This window comes from Pleurodeles waltl, chromosome 2_2 (genome assembly GCF_031143425.1).
Source record: "Pleurodeles waltl isolate 20211129_DDA chromosome 2_2, aPleWal1.hap1.20221129, whole genome shotgun sequence".
Classification (NCBI taxonomy): domain Eukaryota; kingdom Metazoa; phylum Chordata; class Amphibia; order Caudata; family Salamandridae; genus Pleurodeles; species Pleurodeles waltl.
Genome location: NC_090439.1, coordinates 1127194260 through 1127219049, shown reverse-complemented (window position 1 = coordinate 1127219049; position 24790 = coordinate 1127194260). Strand labels below are relative to the sequence as shown.

The window sequence follows — 24790 nt, the reverse complement described above, 5'->3', positions numbered from 1 at the left end:
GTTGACTCTGTGTTACTCCTGTGACATTGAGTTCTTGGCAAATTCTGCCAATTGCCAGGTGACAGAATTTTTTCCTGTGAGACTCCACAAATGGGAGCTGGTAACAGCGATCTGGTGTCCCCAAGGGGCTAATTCTTGAGTAGAATTGCTGCCTCGTGAGTAGATTTTCTTCTCGAATGGCAGCAAAGTCACCTTGAATGGCCGCAGGCTCTTGCGAACCGCACGGTGCCATTCTTGCTGATTTGTCAGCACTGTTCACGCTACTGGTGCTAATTTGCGGCTCGAGCAGCACGATGTGCATACTCTATGTCCGTTGGCGGAACTCCGCGGAGTCTCGAAGGCTTTTATGGAACCCTGTGGAATTCTGCAGAGTGAAACGCTGTAGGTCTGCCCACCCTTAATATGTACACTGGCATGAGACATGTCACAGTTGATGCACTCTGGCACATGGCGTGTAGCAGGTAACTACCCAGGCACAAGATATGTTACAGATGATGTATGGTGGCACTGGCACATGGCAGGTAACAGGTATATTTGTGGGCACGAGACCTGTCAGATGATGTGCCCAGGCAAATGTTGCATAATGGGTATTTACATGGGCACAAGACCTGTTACAGATGATGTGTCCAGGCACATGGTGCATAATGGGTATTTACATGGGCACAAGAACTGTTACAGATGATGTGTCCAGGCGCATGGCGTTTAAGGGTGCATACCTGGGCACAGGACACGTCACAGATGCTGTAGCCTCAAACCATTTCTTCTGGTTTCTCTGGCTTTAGACCATGTTGAAGCTGCTGGTAGCCGGCCAGGGCAAGTCCCGGACTGGAGTCCTGATCCCCATCCCTCAGTACCCGCTGTACTCCGCCGCCCTGGCAGAGCTGGACGCCGTGCAGGTGAATTACTACCTGGACGAAGAGAACTGCTGGGCCCTAAACATCGCAGAGCTGAGGAAGGCGCTGGACGAGGCCAGGAAGCACTGCGAGCCGAAGGTTTTGTGCATCATCAACCCGGGGAACCCAACAGGTAAGGGCCTCAGGGTGCGTGAATTGGGGGAACCCAACAGGTAAGGGCCTCAGTGTGTGTGAACTGGGGGAACCCAACAGGTAAGGGCCTCAGTGTGCGTGAACTGGGGGAACCCAACAGGTATGGGCCTCAGTGTGCGAGACCTGGGGGAACCCAACAGGTATGGGCCTCAGTGTGCGTGAACTGGGGGAACCCAACAGGTAAGGGCCTCAGTGTGCGTGAACTGGGGGAACCCAACAGGTAAGGGCCTCAGTGTGCGTGAACTGGGGGAACCCAACAGGTATGGGCCTCAGTGTGCGAGACCTGGTGGAACCCAACAGGTATGGGCCTCAGTGTGCGAGACCTGGTGGAACCCAACAGGTATGGGCCTCAGTGTGCGTGAACTGGGGGAACCCAACAGGTAAGGGCCTCAGTGTGTGCGTGAACTGGGGAAACCCAACAGGTAAGGGCCTCAGTGTGCGTGAACTGGGGGAACCCAACAGGTAAGGGCCTCAGTGTGCGTGAACTGGGGGAACCCAACAGGTATGGGCCTCAGTGTGTGTGAACTGGGGGAACCCAACAGGTAAGGGCCTCAGTGTGCGTGAACTGGGGGAACCCAATAGGTATGGGCCTCAGTGTGCGAGACCTGGGGGAACCCAACAGGTATGGGCCTCAGTGTGCTTGAACTGGGGGAACCCAACAGGTAAGGGCCTCAGTGTGCATGAACTGGGGGAACCCAACAGGTAAGGGCCTCAGTGTGTGCGTGAACTGGGGAAACCCAACAGGTAAGGGCCTCAGTGTGCAAGAACTGGGGGAACCCAACAGGTAAGGGCCTCAGTGTGCGTGAACTGGGGGAACCCAACAGGTATGGGCCTCAGTGTGCGTGAACTGGGGGAACTCCACAAGTAAGGGGGCCAAGTGAGCATGAACAAGGGAAACCCCACAGATAAGGGGCCAGTCTGCATCAACCCAGGGAACCCCACAGGTACAGGGGCCCAGTCTGCATCAACCCAGGGAACCCCACAGGTACAGGGCCCCAGTTTGCATCAACCCAGGGAACCCCACAGTTAAACAGGCTCTCTGAATAATAAGCCTGGGGAACCCCGCAGGTAAGGGACCTTGTGTGTGCATCGTAAAAGTAACCCCACAGGTAAGGATTTCTGTGCATCATCAAATAGGAGAACCTCTGAGGTAAAGGGACACGTACTCATCAGCAACATTGCAACCCCACAGGCAAAGGTTGCGGTTCATTACCAATTCAGGTAAGGGGCCCTGCGCATCGCAGAGAACCCCAGGAGTGACAGGTAAAAGGTACCAGTGTGCATCCTTAACCCAGGGAAACCCCACCGGTAAGAGGCGCTCTGCATCATCAGCTCGGGAGTAAAGGACGCTTTCTTGCCACCTTCAGTTTCTCCGTGCTGTGGATTGTGGGGGCTGTGGTTTGTTGGGGAGGCGGAGAGGACTGACAGTCTAGGGGAGTGTGGCCCTCTAGTAGTACAAAGAGCCCTAATTTCAGAAGGGTCACTCTCTTGTGAACTAGAAAGTTTGCAACATTTCTCCCGGAAGTTCACGAATTGTGCAGAAGTGTAGCGCCGCATGCCTGTACAGCCCTGTTTTTAAACGATGCGCTATAACGCCGATTCTTAACAGAGCACCTGATCATCCTATGCTGTTCTTGATCCGCAGGCCAGGTCCAGAGCAGGAAGTGCATCGAGGACGTCATTCGTTTCGCTGCCGAAGAAAACCTTTTCCTGATGGCGGATGAGGTAAAGCTTAGACCCGGCCTTTGGAGCAGAAACTGTTATGTATCCCTTTCCTTCAAACTCCTTTCTGCGCGAGGGTACATTTTGTCTGTTTCCTGCATCTGGCTTTAAAGGGCCTCCCTCGGAGGCTGGTGTGAAAACGTTCTTGTGCGAATAACAGTCACATGACCTAGCAGGTGTTTTTTGTTTGTTTTCTCGCAATCTACATATCAATTTTCTTGTTTCTAAAGCGCACTATCTGCAACCCCAGTAGAGAGTCTCCTGGAAATAACTGAAGTACAAATGTCCCGGACTTCCACAGAGTAGGGTGAGCAGCTTTTGGGGAGCAAAAACTGGGACAGGTCAGACATAAAAGAAGGACTAAAGACTTTACACTCTTATATCTGGCCTGTCCCGTTTCTTTGCATAGCTTTGTGAATGTGTGCCTATATATATATATATATATATAGGCACACATTCTGCATATATATATATATATATATATATATATATAATATCCACACACACAAGACTACACATATAAAATTAGCTATGCCTTGACCTCCCACCCTGCGCCCCAACCCGCCCCCACCCACCTCTCTCTGCTCCCCACTCTGGTGTCTGCTGGGAGCAGACAGGGGACTGTGTTGACTGACAGTAACAGATAAATTACTTTAATTATTGCATACTTTGTAGGCGTCTGTTAAAGGAGAGCATACCTTTAACGTATGCCTCCCTAGATAATCTGACCTTTGTCCCAAAAACCGGACATTTATGTAACGATCTAACCTTTGTCCCCAAAACTGGGACATTTGTTTAAAATTAAGGGAAGCGTCGGGACACTGGGACACTCCTCTAAAAACCGGGACTGTCCGGGGAAATCCGGGACGTCTGGTCACCCTACAACAGAGCCTAATCAGTAAAAAACAGTCCATATTCAAGTGAAAATTAGGATGAATACATACAGACCTTGTTTGTACCTGTATTAGTTGGTGACGAAAGGTAAATATGATTCTGTCGTGCCACTGGCACCACCTTGTGGCAAAATTACAAACTACAGCCGCATTTAAGAATCGAAACTTATATGGTGGCCGATGTTGTGGCTGTCTATATTAAGTACCCTTAAGTCGGCCACAACCAAAGTATCGCTTCACTCACAATATGTGAAAGTTCAAATTAGTCAAATAACGACTTGCGGTTGTGGTGGAAGAAAAAAATTGGACAGATACATGCATTTTTTATGAAACATTGCTCGTACTCCATTAGAACCTTTTTTTCACCACCATTTAATTTACCCCTCTGGTGGGTTCAAGGGACGGGACTTTTATTACAGTTGTACTTATATACAGCGGTGAATGAATGAGTCGTGTAAATATGTTGCCTCATTCCCAAGTTTCCCGATTTGATGTACAGGGAGTGCAGAATTATTAGGCAAATGAGTATTTTGACCACATCTTCCTCTTTATGCATGTTGTCTTACTCCAAGCTGTATAGGCTCGAAAGCCTACTACCAATTAAGCATATTAGGTGATGTGCATCTCTGTAATGAGAAGGGGTGTGGTCTAATGACATCAACACCCTATATCAGGTGTGCATAATTATTAGGCAACTTCCTTTCCTTTGGCAAAATGGGTCAAAAGAAGGACTTGACAGGCTCAGAAAAGTCAAAAATAGTGAGATATCTTGCAGAGGGATGCAGCACTCTTAAAATTGCAAAGCTTCTGAAGCGTGATCATCGAACAATCAAGCGTTTCATTCAAAATAGTCAACAGGGTCGCAAGAAGCGTGTGGAAAAACCAAGGCGCAAAATAACTGCCCATGAACTGAGAAAAGTCAAGCGTGCAGCTGCCACGATGCCACTTGCCACCAGTTTGGCCATATTTCAGAGCTGCAACATCACTGGAGTGCCCAAAAGCACAAGGTGTGCAATACTCAGAGACATGGCCAAGGTAAGAAAGGCTGAAAGACGACCACCACTGAACAAGACACACAAGCTGAAACGTCAAGACTGGGCCAAGAAATATCTCAAGACTGATTTTTCTAAGGTTTTATGGACTGATGAAATGAGAGTGAGTCTTGATGGGCCAGATGGATGGGCCCGTGGCTGGATTGGTAAAGGGCAGAGAGCTCCAGTCCGACTCAGACGCCAGCAAGGTGGAGGTGGAGTACTGGTTTGGGCTGGTATCATCAAAGATGAGCCTGTGGGGCCTTTTCGGGTTGAGGATGGAGTCAAGCTCAACTCCCAGTCCTACTGCCAGTTCCTGGAAGACACCTTCTTCAAGCAGTGGTACAGGAAGAAGTCTGCATCCTTCAAGAAAAACATGATTTTCATGCAGGACAATGCTCCATCACACGCGTCCAAGTACTCCACAGCGTGGCTGGCAAGAAAGGGTATAAAAGAAGGAAATCTAATGACATGGCCTCCTTGTTCACCGGATCTGAACCCCATTGAGAACCTCTGGTCCATCATCAAATGTGAGATTTACAAGGAGGGAAAACAGTACACCTCTCTGAACAGTGTCTGGGAGGCTGTGGTTGCTGCTGCACGCAATGTTGATGGTGAACAGATCAAAACACTGACAGAATCCATGGATGGCAGGCTTTTGAGTGTCCTTGCAAAGAAAGGTGGCTATATTGGTCACTGATTTGTTTTTGTTTTGTTTTTGAATGTCAGAAATGTATATTTGTGAATGTTGAGATGTTATATTGGTTTCACTGGTAATAATAAATAATTGAAATGGGTATATATTTGTTTTTTGTTAAGTTGCCTAATAATTATGCACAGTAATAGTCACCTGCACACACAGATATCCCCCTAACATAGCTAAAACTAAAAACAAACTAAAAACTACTTCCAAAAATATTCAGCTTTGATATTAATGAGTTTTTTAGGTTCATTGAGAACATGGTTGTTGTCCAATAATAAAATTAATCCTCAAAAATACAACTTGCCTAATAATTCTGCACTCCCTGTATTATTTAGTGTGAAGGTTAAACCCGATAAGAATCTAAGAATCGATTGTATTGTAGTATTTATATAGCGCTTACTACCACTCTGTGGGGGCAAAGAAGCGCTTAACGTAGAACTCTCCCATAGTTTTGTATCCGACCAAACAATATAACGGGTCAGTGTCTGGGCCTTGGCTCACGCTTTCATGCACAGACTAGGGGTTGGGGGAGGGATCAGGGAGGAGTAGATTGTTGTAGAGATTTCTGAGGTGCAAAAGTGCCCCTTCCTTCTGCCCTCTCTCCCCACCCCGCTGGTCGCAGCCCCTCACTCCTAATTGCCACGACTCCTGAGCACGAGGCATGTTTTAGACACCTCACCGGTGATCAACAACCTTGTACAATGTCAAATATCCCGGGCGTTGAGCGCGCATTACACCACCCTATTGGGTCCACAGTTTGCAGGACTGCAAGATTTTGGGTGGTGAGGAGTGTGTGTGTCTAGGGGGGGGGGCGAGGGGAGAGGACATGGCCTGTGTATGAAATGAGCTCTGGGCCCCAGGAAACATGCACAATGCATTTTGGTATTGCAGTAAGTGGCGAGTAGGCATTAGCACGTCAGAGATTTTGTACCCAGTGCAGGGATTGGTCGAGAACCCTAGCTGTGGTCACAGGAAGGACGCATCCAATGATTGGCTCCTGTCTGTATCTTCCAGGTGTACCAGGACAACGTCTACGCCCAGGGCGCTGCGTTCCACTCCTTCAAGAAGGTGCTGTTCGAGATGGGACCCAAGTACTCCGACGCCCTGGAACTGGCCTCCTTCCATTCCATCTCCAAGGGATTCATGGGAGAGTAAGTACCTGCTGGTGAAGCGCGACTTCCCAGCTTTCAGCGCCGTTTGACCACACACTGTAAGCGGGGACGGTTCTAGGATTTCTGGGCCCCGGGTAGAAGGGAATAAGTGAGCCCTTTAATTTGCATACAAGGTAGGGTGACCACCTGGCATTGAGGCAAATTCTTGACAGGACTGTAAAAAATTCAGGACAAAAATTCAGGACAAAGGGTCAAATTTCAGGACAAAAACTCAAGAACAAACGTCAGTTTTACAGACACACGCAAGAGAGGCCATGCCTCACTATGTTGTCCGTGCATTTATTTACTCTTTTTTAAGATAGCACTATTTATTCACTGTGGACCTTTTGTGATTGCCTCCTGGTGTGCTACATTCAGGTGTCACATTACGTCCTTGTTCAGTAGTAAATTAATGCCTTTCAGTACTGCGGCAAGGCCATCACCCCTACCCAAATCTACCCGATCTTTCCTGAACAGAAAGTAACAGCAACATTTTGATTATGTTTCTGAACATTTTAAAACCCCTGGCAAACAGTTTGGGAAACATTAAGGTAATTAACCTTATGCTAGTTTAAACAAATTGAACAAAAACATCTGGCTTACCCCAACCGCCCATTGACTTTCAACCTAATTTGTTTTTAAAGAGGCAGGGCAGATGGTGTGGGCGACAGTCTCACACCTAATTTCAGGATGTGATGTACCCATAACTTTTCTGTAGTCTCACTGCACTAGTGTATGAATGGGACTCTACATTTATCTCAGAAATGGGAGCCCGGACTACCAATCAAAGATAATAAAAGAGGAGGATGAAATCAAGATCAAATGGGAGATCCACGGCAAGTAATTCAAAGGGTTGTTGCTAAAAACTGGATAAATAAAGAAGAGAAGAACAAGGCGGGACAATTCCTAAAATCAGACAAGATGGGTCCACCAAGACTATTCGAAGGTATTGGGTACCTGGGGAGTTGTCTCTGCACACAGGAGCGAAACAGAAGGGGCACTGTCAAGTGGTTGAACAATCAACACCCATCCACCTTGGCAAACTCTTCTGGTGCAATGGTTCGCTGTTAGTGCTTTTGAAGGGTGAGCAGGGGCCAGACCCCTTGCAAGGTTGTGCAAGGCAATTGCCTGCTTTGTCCATGTCTTTATATGGTTTTGAAATTGAGAAAAAGCCAAACTAGAGATCTGGGTTATCCCTAAGTGTCAAGTACACATAGAATCTTCAAAATATTTGGGATGTAAATTGCACAAACAAAATTTACAAATTTTAAAACGTAATTAGTGTTTCTTTAACATATGGCACTGTTTTCGCCTTCATATACAATTAGATCTCAGATTGAACTGGGAACCAGTTACCTTTTGATACCTAGTGATTAATATCTACCATTCTTACACTGATTTCCAGGATGAAAATCTCGGCAGAGCGAACGGTCCCTCCAAGCCCAGTTTGCTTTTTCGTCTTCTCTTCTGCTTTCTGTAAAGGCCACGTGGCACTAGCGAAGATGGTGTGCTACCACAATGATAGTATTATTTTGCAAACCTTCCCCTGCTCGTCCTTCATTCCTTCTTCAGACAGGCCACACATCTGATTTGGTCACTGCGGCGCCATCAGGAGCTCTTTCCACTCTAAAGCTAACTGTGACTGCGGGTGGATTAGATCTTCTGGACTTAGAATGCTATTATTCAGCTGCACAGGTCCAATGGGTGGCTCACTGGCTTGAGATGGGGTTTACCAGTAAAGACTTTTAAGGAAGGCTTAATGCACTGCTCATCGTTTCCTACTGACCATTCTATCGATCACCATCCAGGGTTATCATGCATGGCTTTCTCTTGCCTTGCCAGAACCTGTAAACTCACTGACACAAAGAAACCCTGTGCTCCTGCACTACCTTTGCTAAGCCTTCCCACTCGCACAGGATGGCTGTGCTCAGAGCAACTCCATCAGTTGCAGTTGTCTTAAAATTGGGGACTTTGTTTCTGAACAGTGAGCTACTAAATTTCTAAACCCTTGGGGCAGACTACCATCTTCAACCCGGTCAACTCCTTACTTACAACTACCTTAAATAATCATTAAATGCCATATTTCATATCTGCCACCTAGCACTAACCCTACAAGAGGTGTGCCAGAAGCTCTGTACCATAGGAAATGGTGGCAAACTGATAGAATGGGTGTACAGACATATCCTGCAACATGGAAACTACTCCAGGTCTTCTTGTCATACTACCTGGGTGATTGATGTACCAAACCTCTGCAAGATATGGACTAAAATACTGGACTTTCCCCACAAAGTATCCCACAGCTGTCACTTTAAGTAAATTCATAGTGCTTCCTTGTGAATGCATTCTGCCCGTTGCTTGCCATTGGCCTTGTGGTTTGTAACTCACAATTTGTTGCTTTCAATTTGCTGGCTTTATTTGTTTTTGGCTATGCAGCTTGAATTCGTCCCTTCCCTTGCCAAAACCTTATTTACAGTATCCTGCAGAGTGCTCCCTTTCTGTAAACAGGCCTGTAAATCTTGTTCTTATCTTATCATATTTGCTGTGCATTCAAAGAACAAAGTCCAATGTCAGGCTCTGTCTTTGGTGGGACTTAGTGTTTACTTTCCTTTCTCTGACTTCAAAGTGAGAGGATTTATGCAACAATCTTGCTGGATACTGGGGTTAGGAAAGAGTTTTTTCTATCACATGACAACATTTAAATAAACTTCAGAATATATCAGAATTAGAAGTACAAATTAAGCACATTTTTGTTAATTCCGAACTGTGCTGGAAACAAATACCTTTACATGATTAAAACAAATCATTGCATTAGGTGATGCAATTTCCACACTTCATCGTCTGTGCACAGTATAGTTTGATTTGAAAAACTGTATATCTGTGCAAATGTAATGGTCATTTCAATCAAAAATGTGTTGTCTGCAATGGCAGTGTGTTAGCATATCATCCATACTGCACTCCACTCTGCTCTGCACCACTACACGCCACTGCACCCTACTCTGTATCACTCTACTTTACTCCACTCCATGCCACTGCACTCTTCTCCATTCAGAACCACTCCACATTATGCCACTGCACTCTATGCTACTACACACTATGCCTCTGTACTCTCCTCTGTACCACTCTACTCTATGCCACTGCACTTTACGCCTCTCTACACCACTGCGCTCTGTGCCTCTGCACGCTATACCACTCCAGTCTAGGCAACACCAATCTAATTCGCACAACTCCACTCTCTGCAACACTTCACTGTACGCCACTGCACTCTAAGCTAATACACTCTATGCTAATGCACTTTACTCTGTAACACTCAACTCTATGCCCCTGCACTCTACATCAATACACTGTACATCACTCTAATCTACTCTGCACCTCTGCACTCTATGCCACGGCACTCTACACTACTTTACTCTATGCCATCACACTCTATGCCACTTTATGCAACTCCACTCTACCCTGCACCTCTCCACTCTAAGCCACCTCACTCTACTGTGAAATAATCTACTTTATGCCACTGCACTCTGTGCCACTGCATTCTATTCCACTGCACTCTACCCTGCACCTCTCCACTCTATGCAACTGCACTCTACTCTGAAACAATCTATTCTACGCCACTGTACTCTATACAACTCTGACCACTGCACTCTAGTTTAATGTACTCTACACCACTGCAAGCTGACACTCTGCAACACTGCACTGGCTGCCACTATACTCTACACCACTCTGCTCTGTACTACTGCATTCTGCACCAATATAGTCCATTCCACTGCATTCTATACCACTCTACTCTGCCCAATGCCACTCTATGCAACTGCACTCTACACCAGTGCACTCTAAACAACAGCACTGTATGCCACTGCTCTTTACTCTGTACCACTGTACTCTATGCCACTGTTCTCTGTACCACTCTACACCACTGCACTGACACTCTACTCTGCACTCTACACCACTCTACTCTTTGCCACTGCACTCTAGGCACTATACTCTACTCTACACCACCCTACAATACTCCACTCTGCACCACTCTACACCACTGCACTCTATGCCACATGAGTCTACTCTGCACTCTATGCCACTGCACCACTCTGCATTACTGCACTCTCTGCTACTGTATTGCATGCCACTCTACTCCACTGCACTCTATGTAACTGTACCCCATGCCAGTCTATGCCACTGCATTCTGCACCAATGCACTCTAAACAACTGCACTGTACGCCACTGCCCTCTACTCTGTACCACTGTACTCTACGCCACTGCTCTGTGCCACTCTACTCCACTCTACATCACTGCACTGACACTCTACCCTGCCAGCGTTGCACTCTCCACCACTGTGCTATACACCAATGTACTATGTACTACTGCATTCTATGCCACTGCACTCTATGCCACTCTACTCTGCATCACTCCACTCTACAGCACTTTGCTCTACTCTGCACCACTCTACACTACGCCACTGCACTCCCTGCAACGTGTCTACTCTGCAATCTATGCACCACTCTACACTACTGCTCTCTGCCACTCTAATATATGCCACTCTACTCCACTGCACTCTATGCCACTCTACTCTGTCCCACGCCACTCCATGCCACTGCACTCTAAACAACTGCACTCTACGCTAACGCACTCTAAACAACTGCACTGTACCCCACTGCACTGCACTTTGCACCACTGGGCTCTACGCCACTGCTCCTATGCTACTCCACTCCACTCCACACCACTATACCACTAGCTTTAAGCCATGCTGAACAGCAGCTACTCTGGTGTATAACATGGCTAATGGCTAAAACACATTAACAAAGCCAATAACTCTTTCGTGGATGAGACCTATTGGCTTTGCCAATGTTTGTTAGTACTATGAGGTACTGAGGTACCTGAAAGAAATGTGAAAAATACAATTACATCATAATAAAGGCTGCTACAAAATGCGCAAATACATTTCGGTTAAATAAAAAAAAGTGCTTCTCAAATACAGATTTGAATAATATCCAGTTTATACCTAGTACTAAAAAAAATTTATGACACTCCATTAAAACCACACACCCCACAGCTCACCTTGGAACACCATTACAATACCTCTCTAAAAGAAATATCTTTGCCACCAGAAAACTTCAAGTGACTCCTTTTAGTAAAGTCAATGCAGGTTGTCAAGCCCTTTTGTATTTGCAGATTTACCAGTTGCCACATTTGCATGTGTTTAGGGAAGGAGACCCCTGACAAGAAGGCCTATTCTTATCTGTCTGCCCCTCCCTCAGAGCACAGGAGAACCCCCTGCCTTCCAGCCCACCTGGGGAAACTGATCTGCTGGTAATTTCGCCCTGCCTCCGTTGCCCTTTAGGTGAAAGGCTAAAATTACGGACAAATGCCGTCTGTTAAAGCTTTCATCACGGACAACGGACAGCAGGGCGAAATTACGGACAGTCCGTGAAATTTACGGACGGGTGGTCACCCTAATACAAGGTGACACATTCAGGGCTGTTTGTATCTCAAGAGACTGCCCTGCTGCTGAAGCTGCTTTGTGCAGACCCCTCCTGGGCTGCAGCCCTCCCTCCCTCTCAGGCAGCTACAAGCACCTCTTTTACAGCTCATTAAGGACTGAAGCTGTGAGAGTTACTTATCATCTGAGAGGGGTAAAGCCGTGGTGAGTTAAACTGCCGGACAGTGGGCGCCCCTTGGTGGCTCTGAGTGGGCAGCCAGTAGGAGCTCTAATTGCGGGACAAACCTGTCTCCTTGCACCTGCGACCAGAGAAGGGCCCCCTCCCCCAAGTCTCACCTCCCTACATCATGGTTGCAAGGTCCCGGGGGCCCAACTGCAATGTAACCTTTCTTTCAATTGGATTGGCAGGGGGGCACAAGAGGACTGGTGTGCCACCATGGCCAGGCTCCGTGGCACTGATGTGGGGCCCCATGATGGTGGGCTGATTGCGGGGCCCTGAGCAGCTGCCCACCCTGCCCATGATTAGCGCCAGCCCTGACCATCAGTTCAGAGTGGACCGCGACATGTGACTGTAAATAACTCAAGGCTGGTCTGCCTGGACAGGCGACGAGCGAGCCCTTCTGGTGATACGTGGCTTATGGGCCACTGACACCCCCATGACAGGACAGCAAAAGGAGCAAGCAGTAATTTTTGGGGCCGCTCAGACCCCCGCCACAGGGCAGCTAAGGGGGCCAGCTATAATTTTTGGGATCACTGAGACCCCCATGGCAGGGCAGCTAAAGGGGGGAAGCAGTAATTTGTGGGGCCACTGAGACCCCCATGGCAGGACATATGATGGGTAAGCAGAAACTTCACCTCTTTTGCTGAAACTAGGAGCTGAGAGCACACTGTGCTTGTGTTTTAAACTCTTATTACCAGCTTTTCTCTGGTGACGAGAGCACAAATGCTGTAAAATTAAGAAATAACAACACAGAGGAAGGTAGACGAGATGTGGGTGGGATGTAGAAGGGGCGCAGGAGAAGGCGGGCAATGATGGGGGCTCACATACATGGAGAGGCTGGGGTGTGGTTTTAGTTATCGATGTATCAATCAATCTGTTGGTCGGTCTGTTCTGTTATTTATCTGTCTGTCTGTTCTCTGTGGTCTATCGGTCACTCTATCTATGTGTCTATCGGTCTATTGGTCCATCGATCTATCTGTAAAGTACATGCGTCTACCACTAAGAGGGCCTATTAGCGCTGTAGTAGAAAGCGCATAACTGAGGGATCACGAATGCAGACAGCTAAGTTTTGATCATTCTTCTAAATTTAAGATGATTATTGAAGTCGGAGATAAATGTTCTCAAATTTAGAAGAATGGTTAAAACCTGGTTGTTTAGGTAGATGATCCCCTGAAACGCGCTTTCCAATAGAAGATCTGCTTCATGGTAGGAATAATTCCAGAGCTCAGCACCTGACACTGCGAGTTCCCTTCTCCCTCTCTTGGGCCTTGTTAAAGCCTGGAGTGGGCCCTAGCGGCGGGGAGAAGGAGTGCAGGTCTGCGGCAGGTGTGTATCTGCCTACTCAACTGGACTGAAAGAGGAAATGAGAATTGCAGAACGTCCGGTGCATAATTCACGGGTATTTGAAGAGATTATTTTCCTGGCTGCTAGTGAAGTTGTTTGCTTTTGCAGACACAGGGTCATATCTTTAAAATTTAATGCACAAAAACAGATCCTCCTAATCTATTTCAGATCATTTCTTCTTGGTTCACTCATGGCTGTCCACTCTCTCCCCTCTTGGTGCTCACCCAAACATCACCATCAATGTCAGATCCCTCGGTTTCATCCTGGTTTGAAGATTAAATATTGATGTTCAGGTAAACGCATGGTAAAAAAATGCACAATTCCGTCTCCGATCACGAAATGGTCTACAAAGGCCCATCCGTGAAAACAATCCAAGAGCTGCAGTCGAGACTTTAGAAATGCCTGATTATGTTATTTTTTATATTTTATTTATTGGCATTTTTCAGACAAAGAAGTCAACAAACACACATGGTTATATAGTGATGCATGGCTGGCTTCACGATTAGCAAAATGCAGACTAAAGGCAAGAAGTCATGTTACAGTGGTAAAAAGTACAGGCGAGTTGTCAGCATGTAGGATTTGCTCATTTATTAGCATAGTACAAGGAACAGGCCATTATGGTGTCAAGTGTTAATCTGTGAAGGGATGGTCCATCTGGTTCCCAGTGTCTGCAGGAGGTAGTGATAAACAAATCCTCAGCGGTTCCCGGATATCTCGCGGTCGGGACTGGATTAGTTGCAGCTCAGCATAGTCTTGAACATGCTCTAAAGAGGGAATGGCATCTTCTAGCCAATCTCCAGTCTTAGATTGGCCCATCGCTGGATGAGGGGCCCTCCATCTGTTATTTCTTAGACTCTTCAAATGCTATTTAGCTGGGATGGCCAAGGGATTTGTCAAGAAACTATGGTCTGTCCAAAAAGCAGGCGCCTGGTTAATTGCCACACTTCATAGCAAAGACCACATCTTGGTTGCCAGAAGAAGTTTCTAGTGGCACAAAGTAGAAGGTCGTATCACTGTGAAGTGCATTTGTTTCCTCTGCAACTGTACCTAGGAACTAGCTCACTTTGCCTGATGGATACAGTGTGGATTTCTCAAACTATGAGGAAGCTCAGATCCTCCATTGAAGGTCTACGCGTTTGCTTGATTGAGTCATTCATTCACCTCTTCTGCCTCAGTTTAGAACTCCACCACTCAAGGGAGTCCAGCATGCTGCTGCATGTCGGATAGTTTTAGAGCCTGTCAAACATGATCTTCAATGTAATTTTGCTTGCTATTGTACCATAGACTGGGGGTTGAATTGTTTGGTATGGTATGGTAATATGATATGGTAATAAGAGAAACTACTATCTAATTAAATATGAGGAGTTTAAATTCATACATGATTGTTTATCCGGCCTGACCTAAGCTCTTATAGAATTTTGAGTGATCACCAAACATATTTACAAAAATTTGCCCCAGGATTAGCACGATGTTGGTTTCTATGATTGAGCAAAAACAACAAGTGATGGAAGGAATGCTGAACATTGTCAAACACTCACCCCCAGTCACAGATCTGGGTTTAATCCATCGTTTTTTTGCTCACCATGCCACCCCAGTTTGGACCCAGCCATATGCAAATCAGTCTTGACCCTGTTCCTAATGGGAACAGTCCAGCCCGAACTGCCAAGCCAGGTCCTCACTGGACCGGAAACAAGCATCCTGGGACCGGTTTCGGGGTTTCACCCCTCATCAGCCAGGCTAGCTTGAATCCAGTGGCATGGGAAGCACGGGACCCACGTCTGGGCATACCCTTCCCACTTAGGGCGACAAAGCAAAAACAACAAGTGATGGACGGAATGCTGAACATTGTCAAACACTGGGTTTAATCCATCGTTTTTTTGCATCCTGGGACCGGTTTTGGGGTTACACCCCTCATCAGCCAGGCTAGCTTGAATCCAGTGGCATGGGAAGCACGGGACCCACGTCTGGGCATTACCTTCCCACTTAGGGCGACAAAGCAAAAACAACAAGTGATGGACGGAATGCTGAACATTGTCAAACACTCACCCCCAGTCACAGATCTGGGTTTAATCCATCGTTTTTTTGCTCACCATGCCACCCCAGTTTGGACCCAGCCATATGCAAATCAGTCTTGACCCTGTTCCTAATGGGAACAGTCCAGCCCGAACTGCCAAGCCAGGTCCTCACTGGACCGGAAACAAGCATCCTGGGACCGGTTTTGGGGTTTCACCCCTCATCAGCCAGGCTAGCTTGAATCCAGTGGCATGGGAAGCACGGGACCCACGTCTGGGCATACCCTTCCCACTTAGGGCGACAAAGCAAAAACAACAAGTGATGGACGGAATGCTGAACATTGTCAAACACTCACCCCCAGTCACAGATCTGGGTTTAATCCATCGTTTTTTTGCTCACCATGCCACCCCAGTTTGGACCCAGCCATATGCAAATCAGTCTTGACCCTGTTCCTAATGGGAACAGTCCAGCCCGAACTGCCAAGCCAGGTCCTCACTGGACCGGAAGCAAGCATCCTGGGACCGGTTTCGGGGTTTCTCCCCTCATCAGCCAGGCTAGCTTGAATCCAGTGGCATAGGAAGCACGGGACCCACGTCTGGGCATACTCTTCCCACTTAGGGCGACAAAGCAAAAAGAACAAGTGATGGACGGAATGCTGAACATTGTCAAACACTCACCCCCAGTCACAGATCTGGGTTTAATCCATCGTTTTTTTGCTCACCATGCCACCCCAGTTTGGACCCAGCCATATGCAAATCAGTCTTGACCCTGTTCCTAATGGGAACAGTCCAGCCCGAACTGCCAAGCCAGGTCCTCACTGGACCGGAAACAAGCATCCTGGGACCGGTTTCGGGGTTTCACCCCTCATCAGCCAGGCTAGCTTGAATCCAGTGGCATGGGAAGCACGGGACCCACGTCTGGGCATACCCTTCCCACTTTGGGCGACAAAGCAAAAACAACAAGTGATGGACGGAATGCTGAACATTGTGAAACACTCACCCCCAGTCACAGATCTGGGTTTAATCCATCGTTTTTTTGCTCACCATGCCACCCCAGTTTGGACCCAGCCATATGCAAATCAGTCTTGACCCTGTTCCTAATGGGAACAGTCCAGCCCGAACTGCCAAGCCAGGTCCTCACTGGACCGGAAACAAGCATCCTGGGACCGGTTTTTGGGTTTCACCCCTCATCAGCCAGGCTAGCTTGAATCCAGTGGCATGGGAAGCACGGGACCCACGTCTGGGCATACCCTTCCCACTTAGGGCGACAAAGCAAAAACAACAAGTGATGGACGGAATGCTGAACATTGGACTGCACATGCAAGTCACCTTTATTTGGGTGTTTCTACTGATAGATGTCACTCGTGCATGGCTCAGTGCACCAGTGAAGTTGATATCTGAATGCAGAACGCCTACAACATACCAACATTTTGGAAACAGAACTAAGCATCACCCAAATTCACAGGAAAATCTGCACGGCTGATAGCCAAGCAGATGTTTCAGAAGTTAGTGACCATTACCGGCGAGTGGCAATCCAGTGCAAACCTTTAGTGACAATATTGATCATTCCACTTCCTGGAATCCTGGATCAGCTTAAAGGTTTCTCTAATGTATCAATACCAGAGTTCCTTTTAATTTAGAAGCACAAGTAATTCCTCAATAACCTTGTTATCATCTGGCTCATGGTTGCACTCCATGGGTTTTCATGAAGCACGTTTGCACGGCCACATGTTATATTATTAGCTGGAAAAATCTAGTTAAAAATCAGTGTGATAAGTGGGGATCTGCCAAGTCTTTTATCCACAAGCCAAATTCTGTGTCATTAAAATATCTTTTATGAGGTTGCACAGTGTTTAAAATATTTACTGCTTACTCCACTGGCAAAATGATGGCAGTTCAAAATGAAGAGTGACACAAAAGCTCTAAACAAAAACTGAATTATCACAATATTCATTCTAAATTAGAAACAATTCTTAAAATTAAGACATTTCGCGCTAACAAATAAACTTTTTCACTTGAGAAAATGGTCAGCGTAAGTGTTTTAGGCGTTTCTGATAAACCAGTCTAATTTGTTTTTGTTTCTTTTTTTAAAAGTTTTACAAGTTATATAGAATTTTGAAAAGAAATGTAATAACGGGTTATCAATTTATTAATGATTCAATGTCACTTCATCGTGAAAGAAAACCCTCACTGTTCTCCAGTGAGTAATTATTTTTTGATGCACGTCCTAATATTTATTTCCAAATATCAAGACCTCGCTGCCCAGAGTCCCCTCACGGTGTCTAAAGATATTGTGGGTGAGGGTCATGAAAACTGTTTTTTTTAGCCTGTATTCTTCAGTGCTGACAGATTTCTTCCTAAACCTGTGTCTCTCTCTGTGTCTTCTAGGTGTGGATTCCGAGGGGGTTACATGGAGGTCATCAACATGGACCCGGAAGTGAAGCAACAGCTCACTAAGCTTGTGTCTGTGCGCCTCTGCCCCCCCGCCACAGGCCAGGCTCTTCTTGACGTCATCATGAACCCGCCGCAGCCAGGAGACCCCTCATACAAACAGTTCGCTGCTGTAAGTTGGCATTTTCAATTTGGTTTGATTCATCCGGGTTTCTATTCTGAAGAACTTGTGTATGTGTCCTGGTGAAAATTAGACTCAAGGGTAAGACAAGCATTCTGGATCAGTGTAGCGTGTACATCTCTTTAGCATTATTGATATAAAAAAATACAGGAGTTATCTGGAGTGAAAATATACTTTTCAGAATTTAATTCGGGTGTGCTGCGAACAGGCCTGCCAAGTATTACGGGTTAGACCAATGCATTTTAGTGCTGGTGTCCGCATCACCGCAATAAAAAGTTCATTCACGCACCATTAATAGCTCCGAGCAGCGCGAGGACGTACTGCAAGAAGCTCTACGGGATATCCGGTATTCAGTCTGAGCTCTTGCCTTGAGCTGCTGCTTCAGCCAATGACAGCGGGACCCGCGTCCTGGAGAGATGACCAGTTGCTGTGGTGACGTCCTGGGCTCAGCTACATTGTTTATACAATTAATTATTTTACAAGAAAGAGCCGCAGCCTCCATGCCTAGCTCGCACCTCACTTGCAGCCTCATGGATGTTCTTGACGCAGGGCGTCATAAACAGATAGGTCCAGGTCCACAGGTTGTTGAGGGGTCAGGCCGCAGGCTAACCTAAAGACTTTTCCCAGCGCATCTGTGTCCAGGCAGGGTGGTGCGTCACGCCACTTCCAGGCCCTTGTTGGACCGCGGTGGTCACTGAGAAGTTGCAGCACGAAGCAGTAAGCGGCTGTGGTGGATCCCAGAAATTGTTTAATCATCAACTGGTGATCTCAAATAATTGTATTAAAATCTGTCCTGTTCGTTTGCTCGGCCCCTGCAGCTTCCCAGACATGATAATATCGCAGACTGTTGTACACTATATTTTTTTAGACTTTTATTGCACATTTTCAACATCACACAAGAGGAGAGAGACAAAATGCATTCCAACTCCGTAACAAAAGTGCAAACAATGCAATCCACTTGCAGCAATAATCCATAACTATACAAATCATACCCTATAAAGTGCATTCTGTTACTGTAACCATACCACTAGGAGCGAAGCAAAAAAGAATAAGTAAACTGTTAAAAAAAGACTATAAATATTGTTATCAAGTTCGAGGATCAGAGAAAAGCCCATTTACAGAAAAATTCCGTTATGGTATGTTAAATAATACCTCGTAGCAGCACCATTCACATACTGTCAAGCGACCAACAGTCTCAGCATTCCGTTCCATATATTCAGGTAAAGTGCATAATCGGGCAATAAAGTACTATATATATTAGCTGTAATACTGTGCCTGGAGTGGTAAATGGCTTTTGTCATTTTACAGCTCGGCGAGGATGACACTATGTCAATCCTATGCTTAAAGATTTTGCTGTATAAATGGCAAAAGACTTTGTCACTATCTAGCTCGGCGAGGATAGACTGTGCTAATCCTATGCTTAAAGACTTTGCTAGATAAGCAGACATTTGAGGTGAGCAAATCTAGAGTGTCGCTGGTGTTGCAGGGTGCTCCTTACTAGAGCTGCTCTCCACCTAAACTTGGGAACTTCCCAGAGTTCTCCCTTGTGTTTTGCATTATATATATATATATATATATATATATATTCACAAAAAAATCACTCCATAGCAGCTGGAGCCCAGATCCTCAGGTTCTCACCGCAAGAAGGACGCCGGCACCATCAACAATTCAAAAGGTATCTTCTTTTATTTGAATGTGAAGTACAAAGTGCAGAGAGTGCTGATCCAGATAAAAATGGCAACGCGTTTTGGCCGGAGCCAAACACACAACACACACACCTACACCTTGTCTTGTCCTAAATTATAAACCCCCTTGTTGGGAGTCAGTCTCATCCCCAAAAAAGAGGTCCGCATCCCCTTCGCTCTCTTGCCTTTAGAGGAATATCATGCCCTGTCCAGACTAGATAGCGCCAGCAATCTTGCCAGCCACTGCTGAAACGAAGGAGGGTTTGTGCCCAGCCACGCCGAGGCGATACATAGCCTCAACACCGCCATACCAACAAACACAAAAAACATCTGACAAGATCTGGGGAGACCATCATTATGCACTTCCAAAATTACAAGCTGAGGGGTTAACCCAACATTGATCTTCAGAGAGATTTCAATATTTCCCTGTTGTGTGGCTCGAGAGCAGGACATGTGCAAAAAATGTGCCACAAGCTTGCTGCTGATTGGCGACAACAGGGACAGCACGTACCCCCCCGTTTAAAGATTTTGCGTATTGAGTATAGTAGAGGTCGAAAGCAGTTTTATAATATTGGACTTGCAATCCAGTGGAGCATAATACTGGTTGCAATAATTCCAAAGATTCAAGAAAGGAGCATTCCAAGAGACCTAGCCTTTTTTGCCATTTTACTGCTGCTTTTTTAAGTCATCCCTATAGAGGGAGTTTAAAAATTCCATAAATTTGACTGATCGAACATTCAGCTCCCTGCTCTAAATAACCCAGGAGCTTTATTTCAGAGAAGCCACTAGGAGCCGACTGTTGTTCAGCTGTTGATTGAACAATCCAGCGCTGGCACCGGGGTCCCATGACACTCAGCAGCAGCAGACGTAGAGCTGCTCAGGGCAGCCTGCTTCAGCACTTAAAGGAGCATGGTGCTTAGGAAATAGCTGCCAAGTTTCCCAGGTCCATACGTGATGGGCTCCCCCAGTCCAGTTTTTTTTCCTTTGAATTCTGGGACTTGTAGTCACGTTTTATAATGGAATAAATGCAACTGCAAGTCCCAGAATGCAATGGGAAAAACCTGGACTGAAGCAGCACATGATGCATGGCAGGGCTGTTAGTACACGGATGCAGCAGTCTCTCTCCCTGTCTGCAAAGACCCTTCTAGAAGCTCCCTGCCTCATAAGGTACTAAAACAGAACAGCATTCAATCTGAGGGCTGTTCTGGCAGGACTGGCCTCTTCTGAAATAATTAGGAGAGCTCCGCCAATGGACCCGAGCCCAGCTCAACCTGGTGGTGAGCCTCGGGTGAGCTGAGCACTCGGAATGCGCATGGGGTTAAGATGGATTGGGCAGTGCTGGTTCTGGTGGGTGGGAATGGGGTTTGTTCTGATGGATATGTGGTGTTTGAAAGTACAGGGTTGGTTGGTTCGGAATGTGAATGGGGCTCTAGGGTGTTGGGTAGAACCAGGCTGGTTCAATTGTAAGTTAATGGGGCCAGGATGTGCTGGGCAGGGCCCCGCTGGTTCTAGCGCAGAATGGTTAGGACTGGTTGGGCTGGCTCTGATGGATTGAAATGGGGTTGGAGTGTTAAGAAGATTCACATTTAGAACTGGTGGATACGCCTAAGGATTGAAAGCACTGGGCAGGGCCGGCTGGTTCGGATACTGGGACTGAAGCTAGGATGGAGTGGTTTGGGGCAGGCAACTCCCGATGGCCGGGAATGTCCTTAGAATGGACCAGGCTGTGGCAGGCGGATTCCGCTCCTTGTGAATGGGGTTAACTCATACCATGTAGAGACAGGCTAGCAATTCTGATTCCTCCAAAAGGTGATCAATTCTGATATTTAACTCTTTATATGGTCTTCATTGATTGGTTTCACTGGTGTGAAAGTATCGGACAAATTTTCACACATTGCATGATACTGTAGCTCAGAAGTAAGGTGAACCCACGGAAATATCACAAATAAGCAATCTGAAGCTTGGCACTATGTGCGAACAATGGAAAACAAGAATGGCTGTAGAATGGTTGTATGCCAATAGAATGTTGTGTTCATGAACAATGTGAAGGCATTATATTTAGGTGACCACATCAGCCCTTCTCTGATATTATACAGTGACGTTCTTCCCACGTCTCGAGTCCGAATGACATCCTCACGTGTTGGGTGATCTCTGCTTCTCGAGACATCTAATCACATCAATTAACCTGACGTCCTCTCTACAGCCCGAGTCATCCCTTCACAGCCCGTCTCATGACCTCAATATATTTTCAGTGGCATTCCCCTCCCTAGACCACTGAATGCTTTAGTCGTCCATTGGTGCTCTCTCATTCTCTCACCTCATAGTCCTCAACCCTCCTATGACTGCCCTGAACACATGTTCTTAAATCATCAAGTGAATGACATCTTGCTCATTGGCTCGCCTCATATTCCTCTGGCACCCGATGTCATTCCTCTTATTAGCTTAGTTTACATTGATACTTTATCCATTAGCTCACTCATGTTCTTGAGTCTTTCAATGATGCTCCCCTCGTTAGCTCAGCCATATTCAGTGAAATTGAATGATATTCCTCTCTCTGGGTCACTTATGCTCAGGAGTCATTGAATGATAAACCTCTCATTGGCTCACTCATGCTCCTGAGTCATTGAATGATAAACGTCTCATTGGCTCACTCATATTCTTGAGTCATTGAATGATATTCCCTTCATTGGCTCACTCTTCTTCATGCATAATTGAATGCTATTCCTTTCATTGTCTCTCTCATATTCAAGAGTAATTGAATGATATTCCTTTCATTGTCTCTCTCTTATTCTTGAGTCCTTCAATGACACTCCTCTCATTAGCTCACTCATATTCTAGAGTCATTCACTGATTGTAAGGAAATGGCTCCCTGTTGCAGTTACCCCCAACTTTTTGCCTGATACTGATGCTGACTTGACTGAGAAGTGTGCTGGGACCCTGCTAACCAGGCCCCAGCACCAGTGTTCTTTCACCTAAAATGTACCATTGTTGCCACAATTGGCACATCCCTGGCACACAGATAAGTCCCTTGTAAAAGGTACCAGTGGTACCAAGGGCCCTGTGACCAGGGAAGGTCCCTAAGGGTTGCAGCATATGTTGTGCCACCCTAAGGGACCCCTCACCTAACACATGCACACTGCCATTGCAGATTGTGTGTGTTGGTGTGGAGAAAAAGGCAAAGTCGACATGGCATCCCCCTCAGGATGCCATGCACACAAAATGCTGCCTGTGGCATAGGTAAGTCACCCCTCTAGCAGGCCTTACAGCCCTAAGGCAGGGTGCTCTATACCACAGGTGAGGGCATAGCTGCATGAGCAATATGCCCCTACAGTGTCTAAGTCTATTCTTAGACATTGTAAGTACAGTGTGGCCATATTAAGTATATGGTCTGGGAGTTTGTCAAAAACGAACTCCACAGCTCCATAATGGCTACACTGAATACTGGGAAGTTTGGTATCAAACGTCTCAGAATAATAAACCCACACTGATACCAGTGTTGGATTTATTAAAAAAATGCACACAGAGGGCATCTTAGAGATGCCCCCTGTATTTTATTTACCCAGTTGTTCAGTGCAGGACTGACTGGTCTGTGCCAGCCTGCTGCTGTGAGACGAGTTTCTGACCCCATGTGGTGAGGGCCTTTGTGCTCTCTGAGGACAGAAACAAAAGCCTGCTCTGGGTGGATGTGCGTTACACCTCTGCCCTGCAGGAACTGTAACCCCTAGCAGTGAGCCTCAAAGGCTCAGGCTTCGTGTTACAATGCCCCAGGGCACTCCAGTTAGTGGAGATGCCCGCCCCCCTAGACACAGCCCCCACTTTTGGCGGCAAGTCAAGGAGGAGTCACCCACCAGTCAGGACAGCCCCTAAGGTGTCCTGAGCTGAGGTGACCCCTCCCTTTAGAAATCCTCCATCTTGATTTTGGAGGATTCCCCCAATAGGAATAGGGATGTGCCCCCTCCCCTCATGGAGGAGGCACCAAGAGGGTGTAGCCACCCTCAAGGACAGTAGCCATTGGCTACTGCCCTCCCAGATCTAAACACACCCCTAAATTCAGTATTAAGGGGCCCCCCAGAACCTAGGAAACTAGATTCCTGCAACCTGAAGACGAAGGAGGACTGCTGACCTGAAGCGCTGCAGAGAGGACGGAGACACCAACTGCTTTGGCCCCAGCCCTACCGGCCTGTCTCCCCACTTTGAGAAAAACTGCAACAGTGACGCGTCCCCCAGGGTCCAGCGACCTCTGAAGCCTCAGAGGACTACCCTCCATCTAAAAGGACCAAGAACTCCAGAGGACAGCGGCCCTGTTCCACAAAGACTGCAACTTTGCAACAAAGAAGCAACTTTTAAAGGCCGGAAGCGTGAGACTTTCCACTCTGCACCCGACGCTCCCGGCTCGACCTGCGGAGAACCAACACTACAGGGAGGACTCCCCGGCGACTGCGACCCTGTGAGTAGCCAGAGTTGACCCCCCCTGACCCCCCCAGCGATGCCTGCAGAGGGAATCCAGAGGCTCCCCCTGACCGCGACTGCCTGCTTCAAAGAACCTGACGCCTGGGAAACACTCTGCACCCGCAGCCCCCAGGACCTGAAGGATCCGACCTCCAGTGCAGGAGCGACCCCCAGGTGGCCCTCTCCCTTGCCCAGGTGGTGGCTACCCAGAGGAGCCCCCCCCCCTTGCCTCCCTGCATCGCTGAAGAGACCCCTGGGTCTCCCACTGAAACCTATTGCAAACCCAACGCCTGTTTGCACTCTGCACCTGGCCGCCCCTGTGCCGCTGAGGGTGTACTTTTTGTGCTGACTTGTTCCCCCCCCCCCCCCCGGTGCCCTACAAAACCCCTGTGGTCTGCCATCCGAAGTCACGGGTACTTACCTGCTGGCAGACTGGAACTGGGGCACCCCCTTCTACATTGAAGCCTATTCGTTTTGGGCACCACTTTGACCTCTGCACCTGACCGGCCCTGAGCTGCTGGTGTCGTTACT

At 47.2% G+C, this 24790-nt stretch overlaps 1 protein-coding gene across 2 annotated transcripts in view; it reads left to right on the top strand.

Annotated features, from left to right (window-relative positions):
• Nucleotides 1–24790, top strand: part of LOC138282929 (alanine aminotransferase 2) — a 305965-nt gene that overhangs the window by 268475 nt on the left and 12700 nt on the right. For both annotated transcript variants that reach the window (XM_069220988.1, XM_069220987.1), the window contains exons 6-9: nucleotides 783–1026; nucleotides 2692–2771; nucleotides 6410–6546; nucleotides 17942–18116. In XM_069220988.1, the coding sequence (XP_069077089.1) occupies nucleotides 783–1026; nucleotides 2692–2771; nucleotides 6410–6546; nucleotides 17942–18116 (636 nt within the window). The remainder of the gene's footprint in view (nucleotides 1–782; nucleotides 1027–2691; nucleotides 2772–6409; nucleotides 6547–17941; nucleotides 18117–24790) is intronic.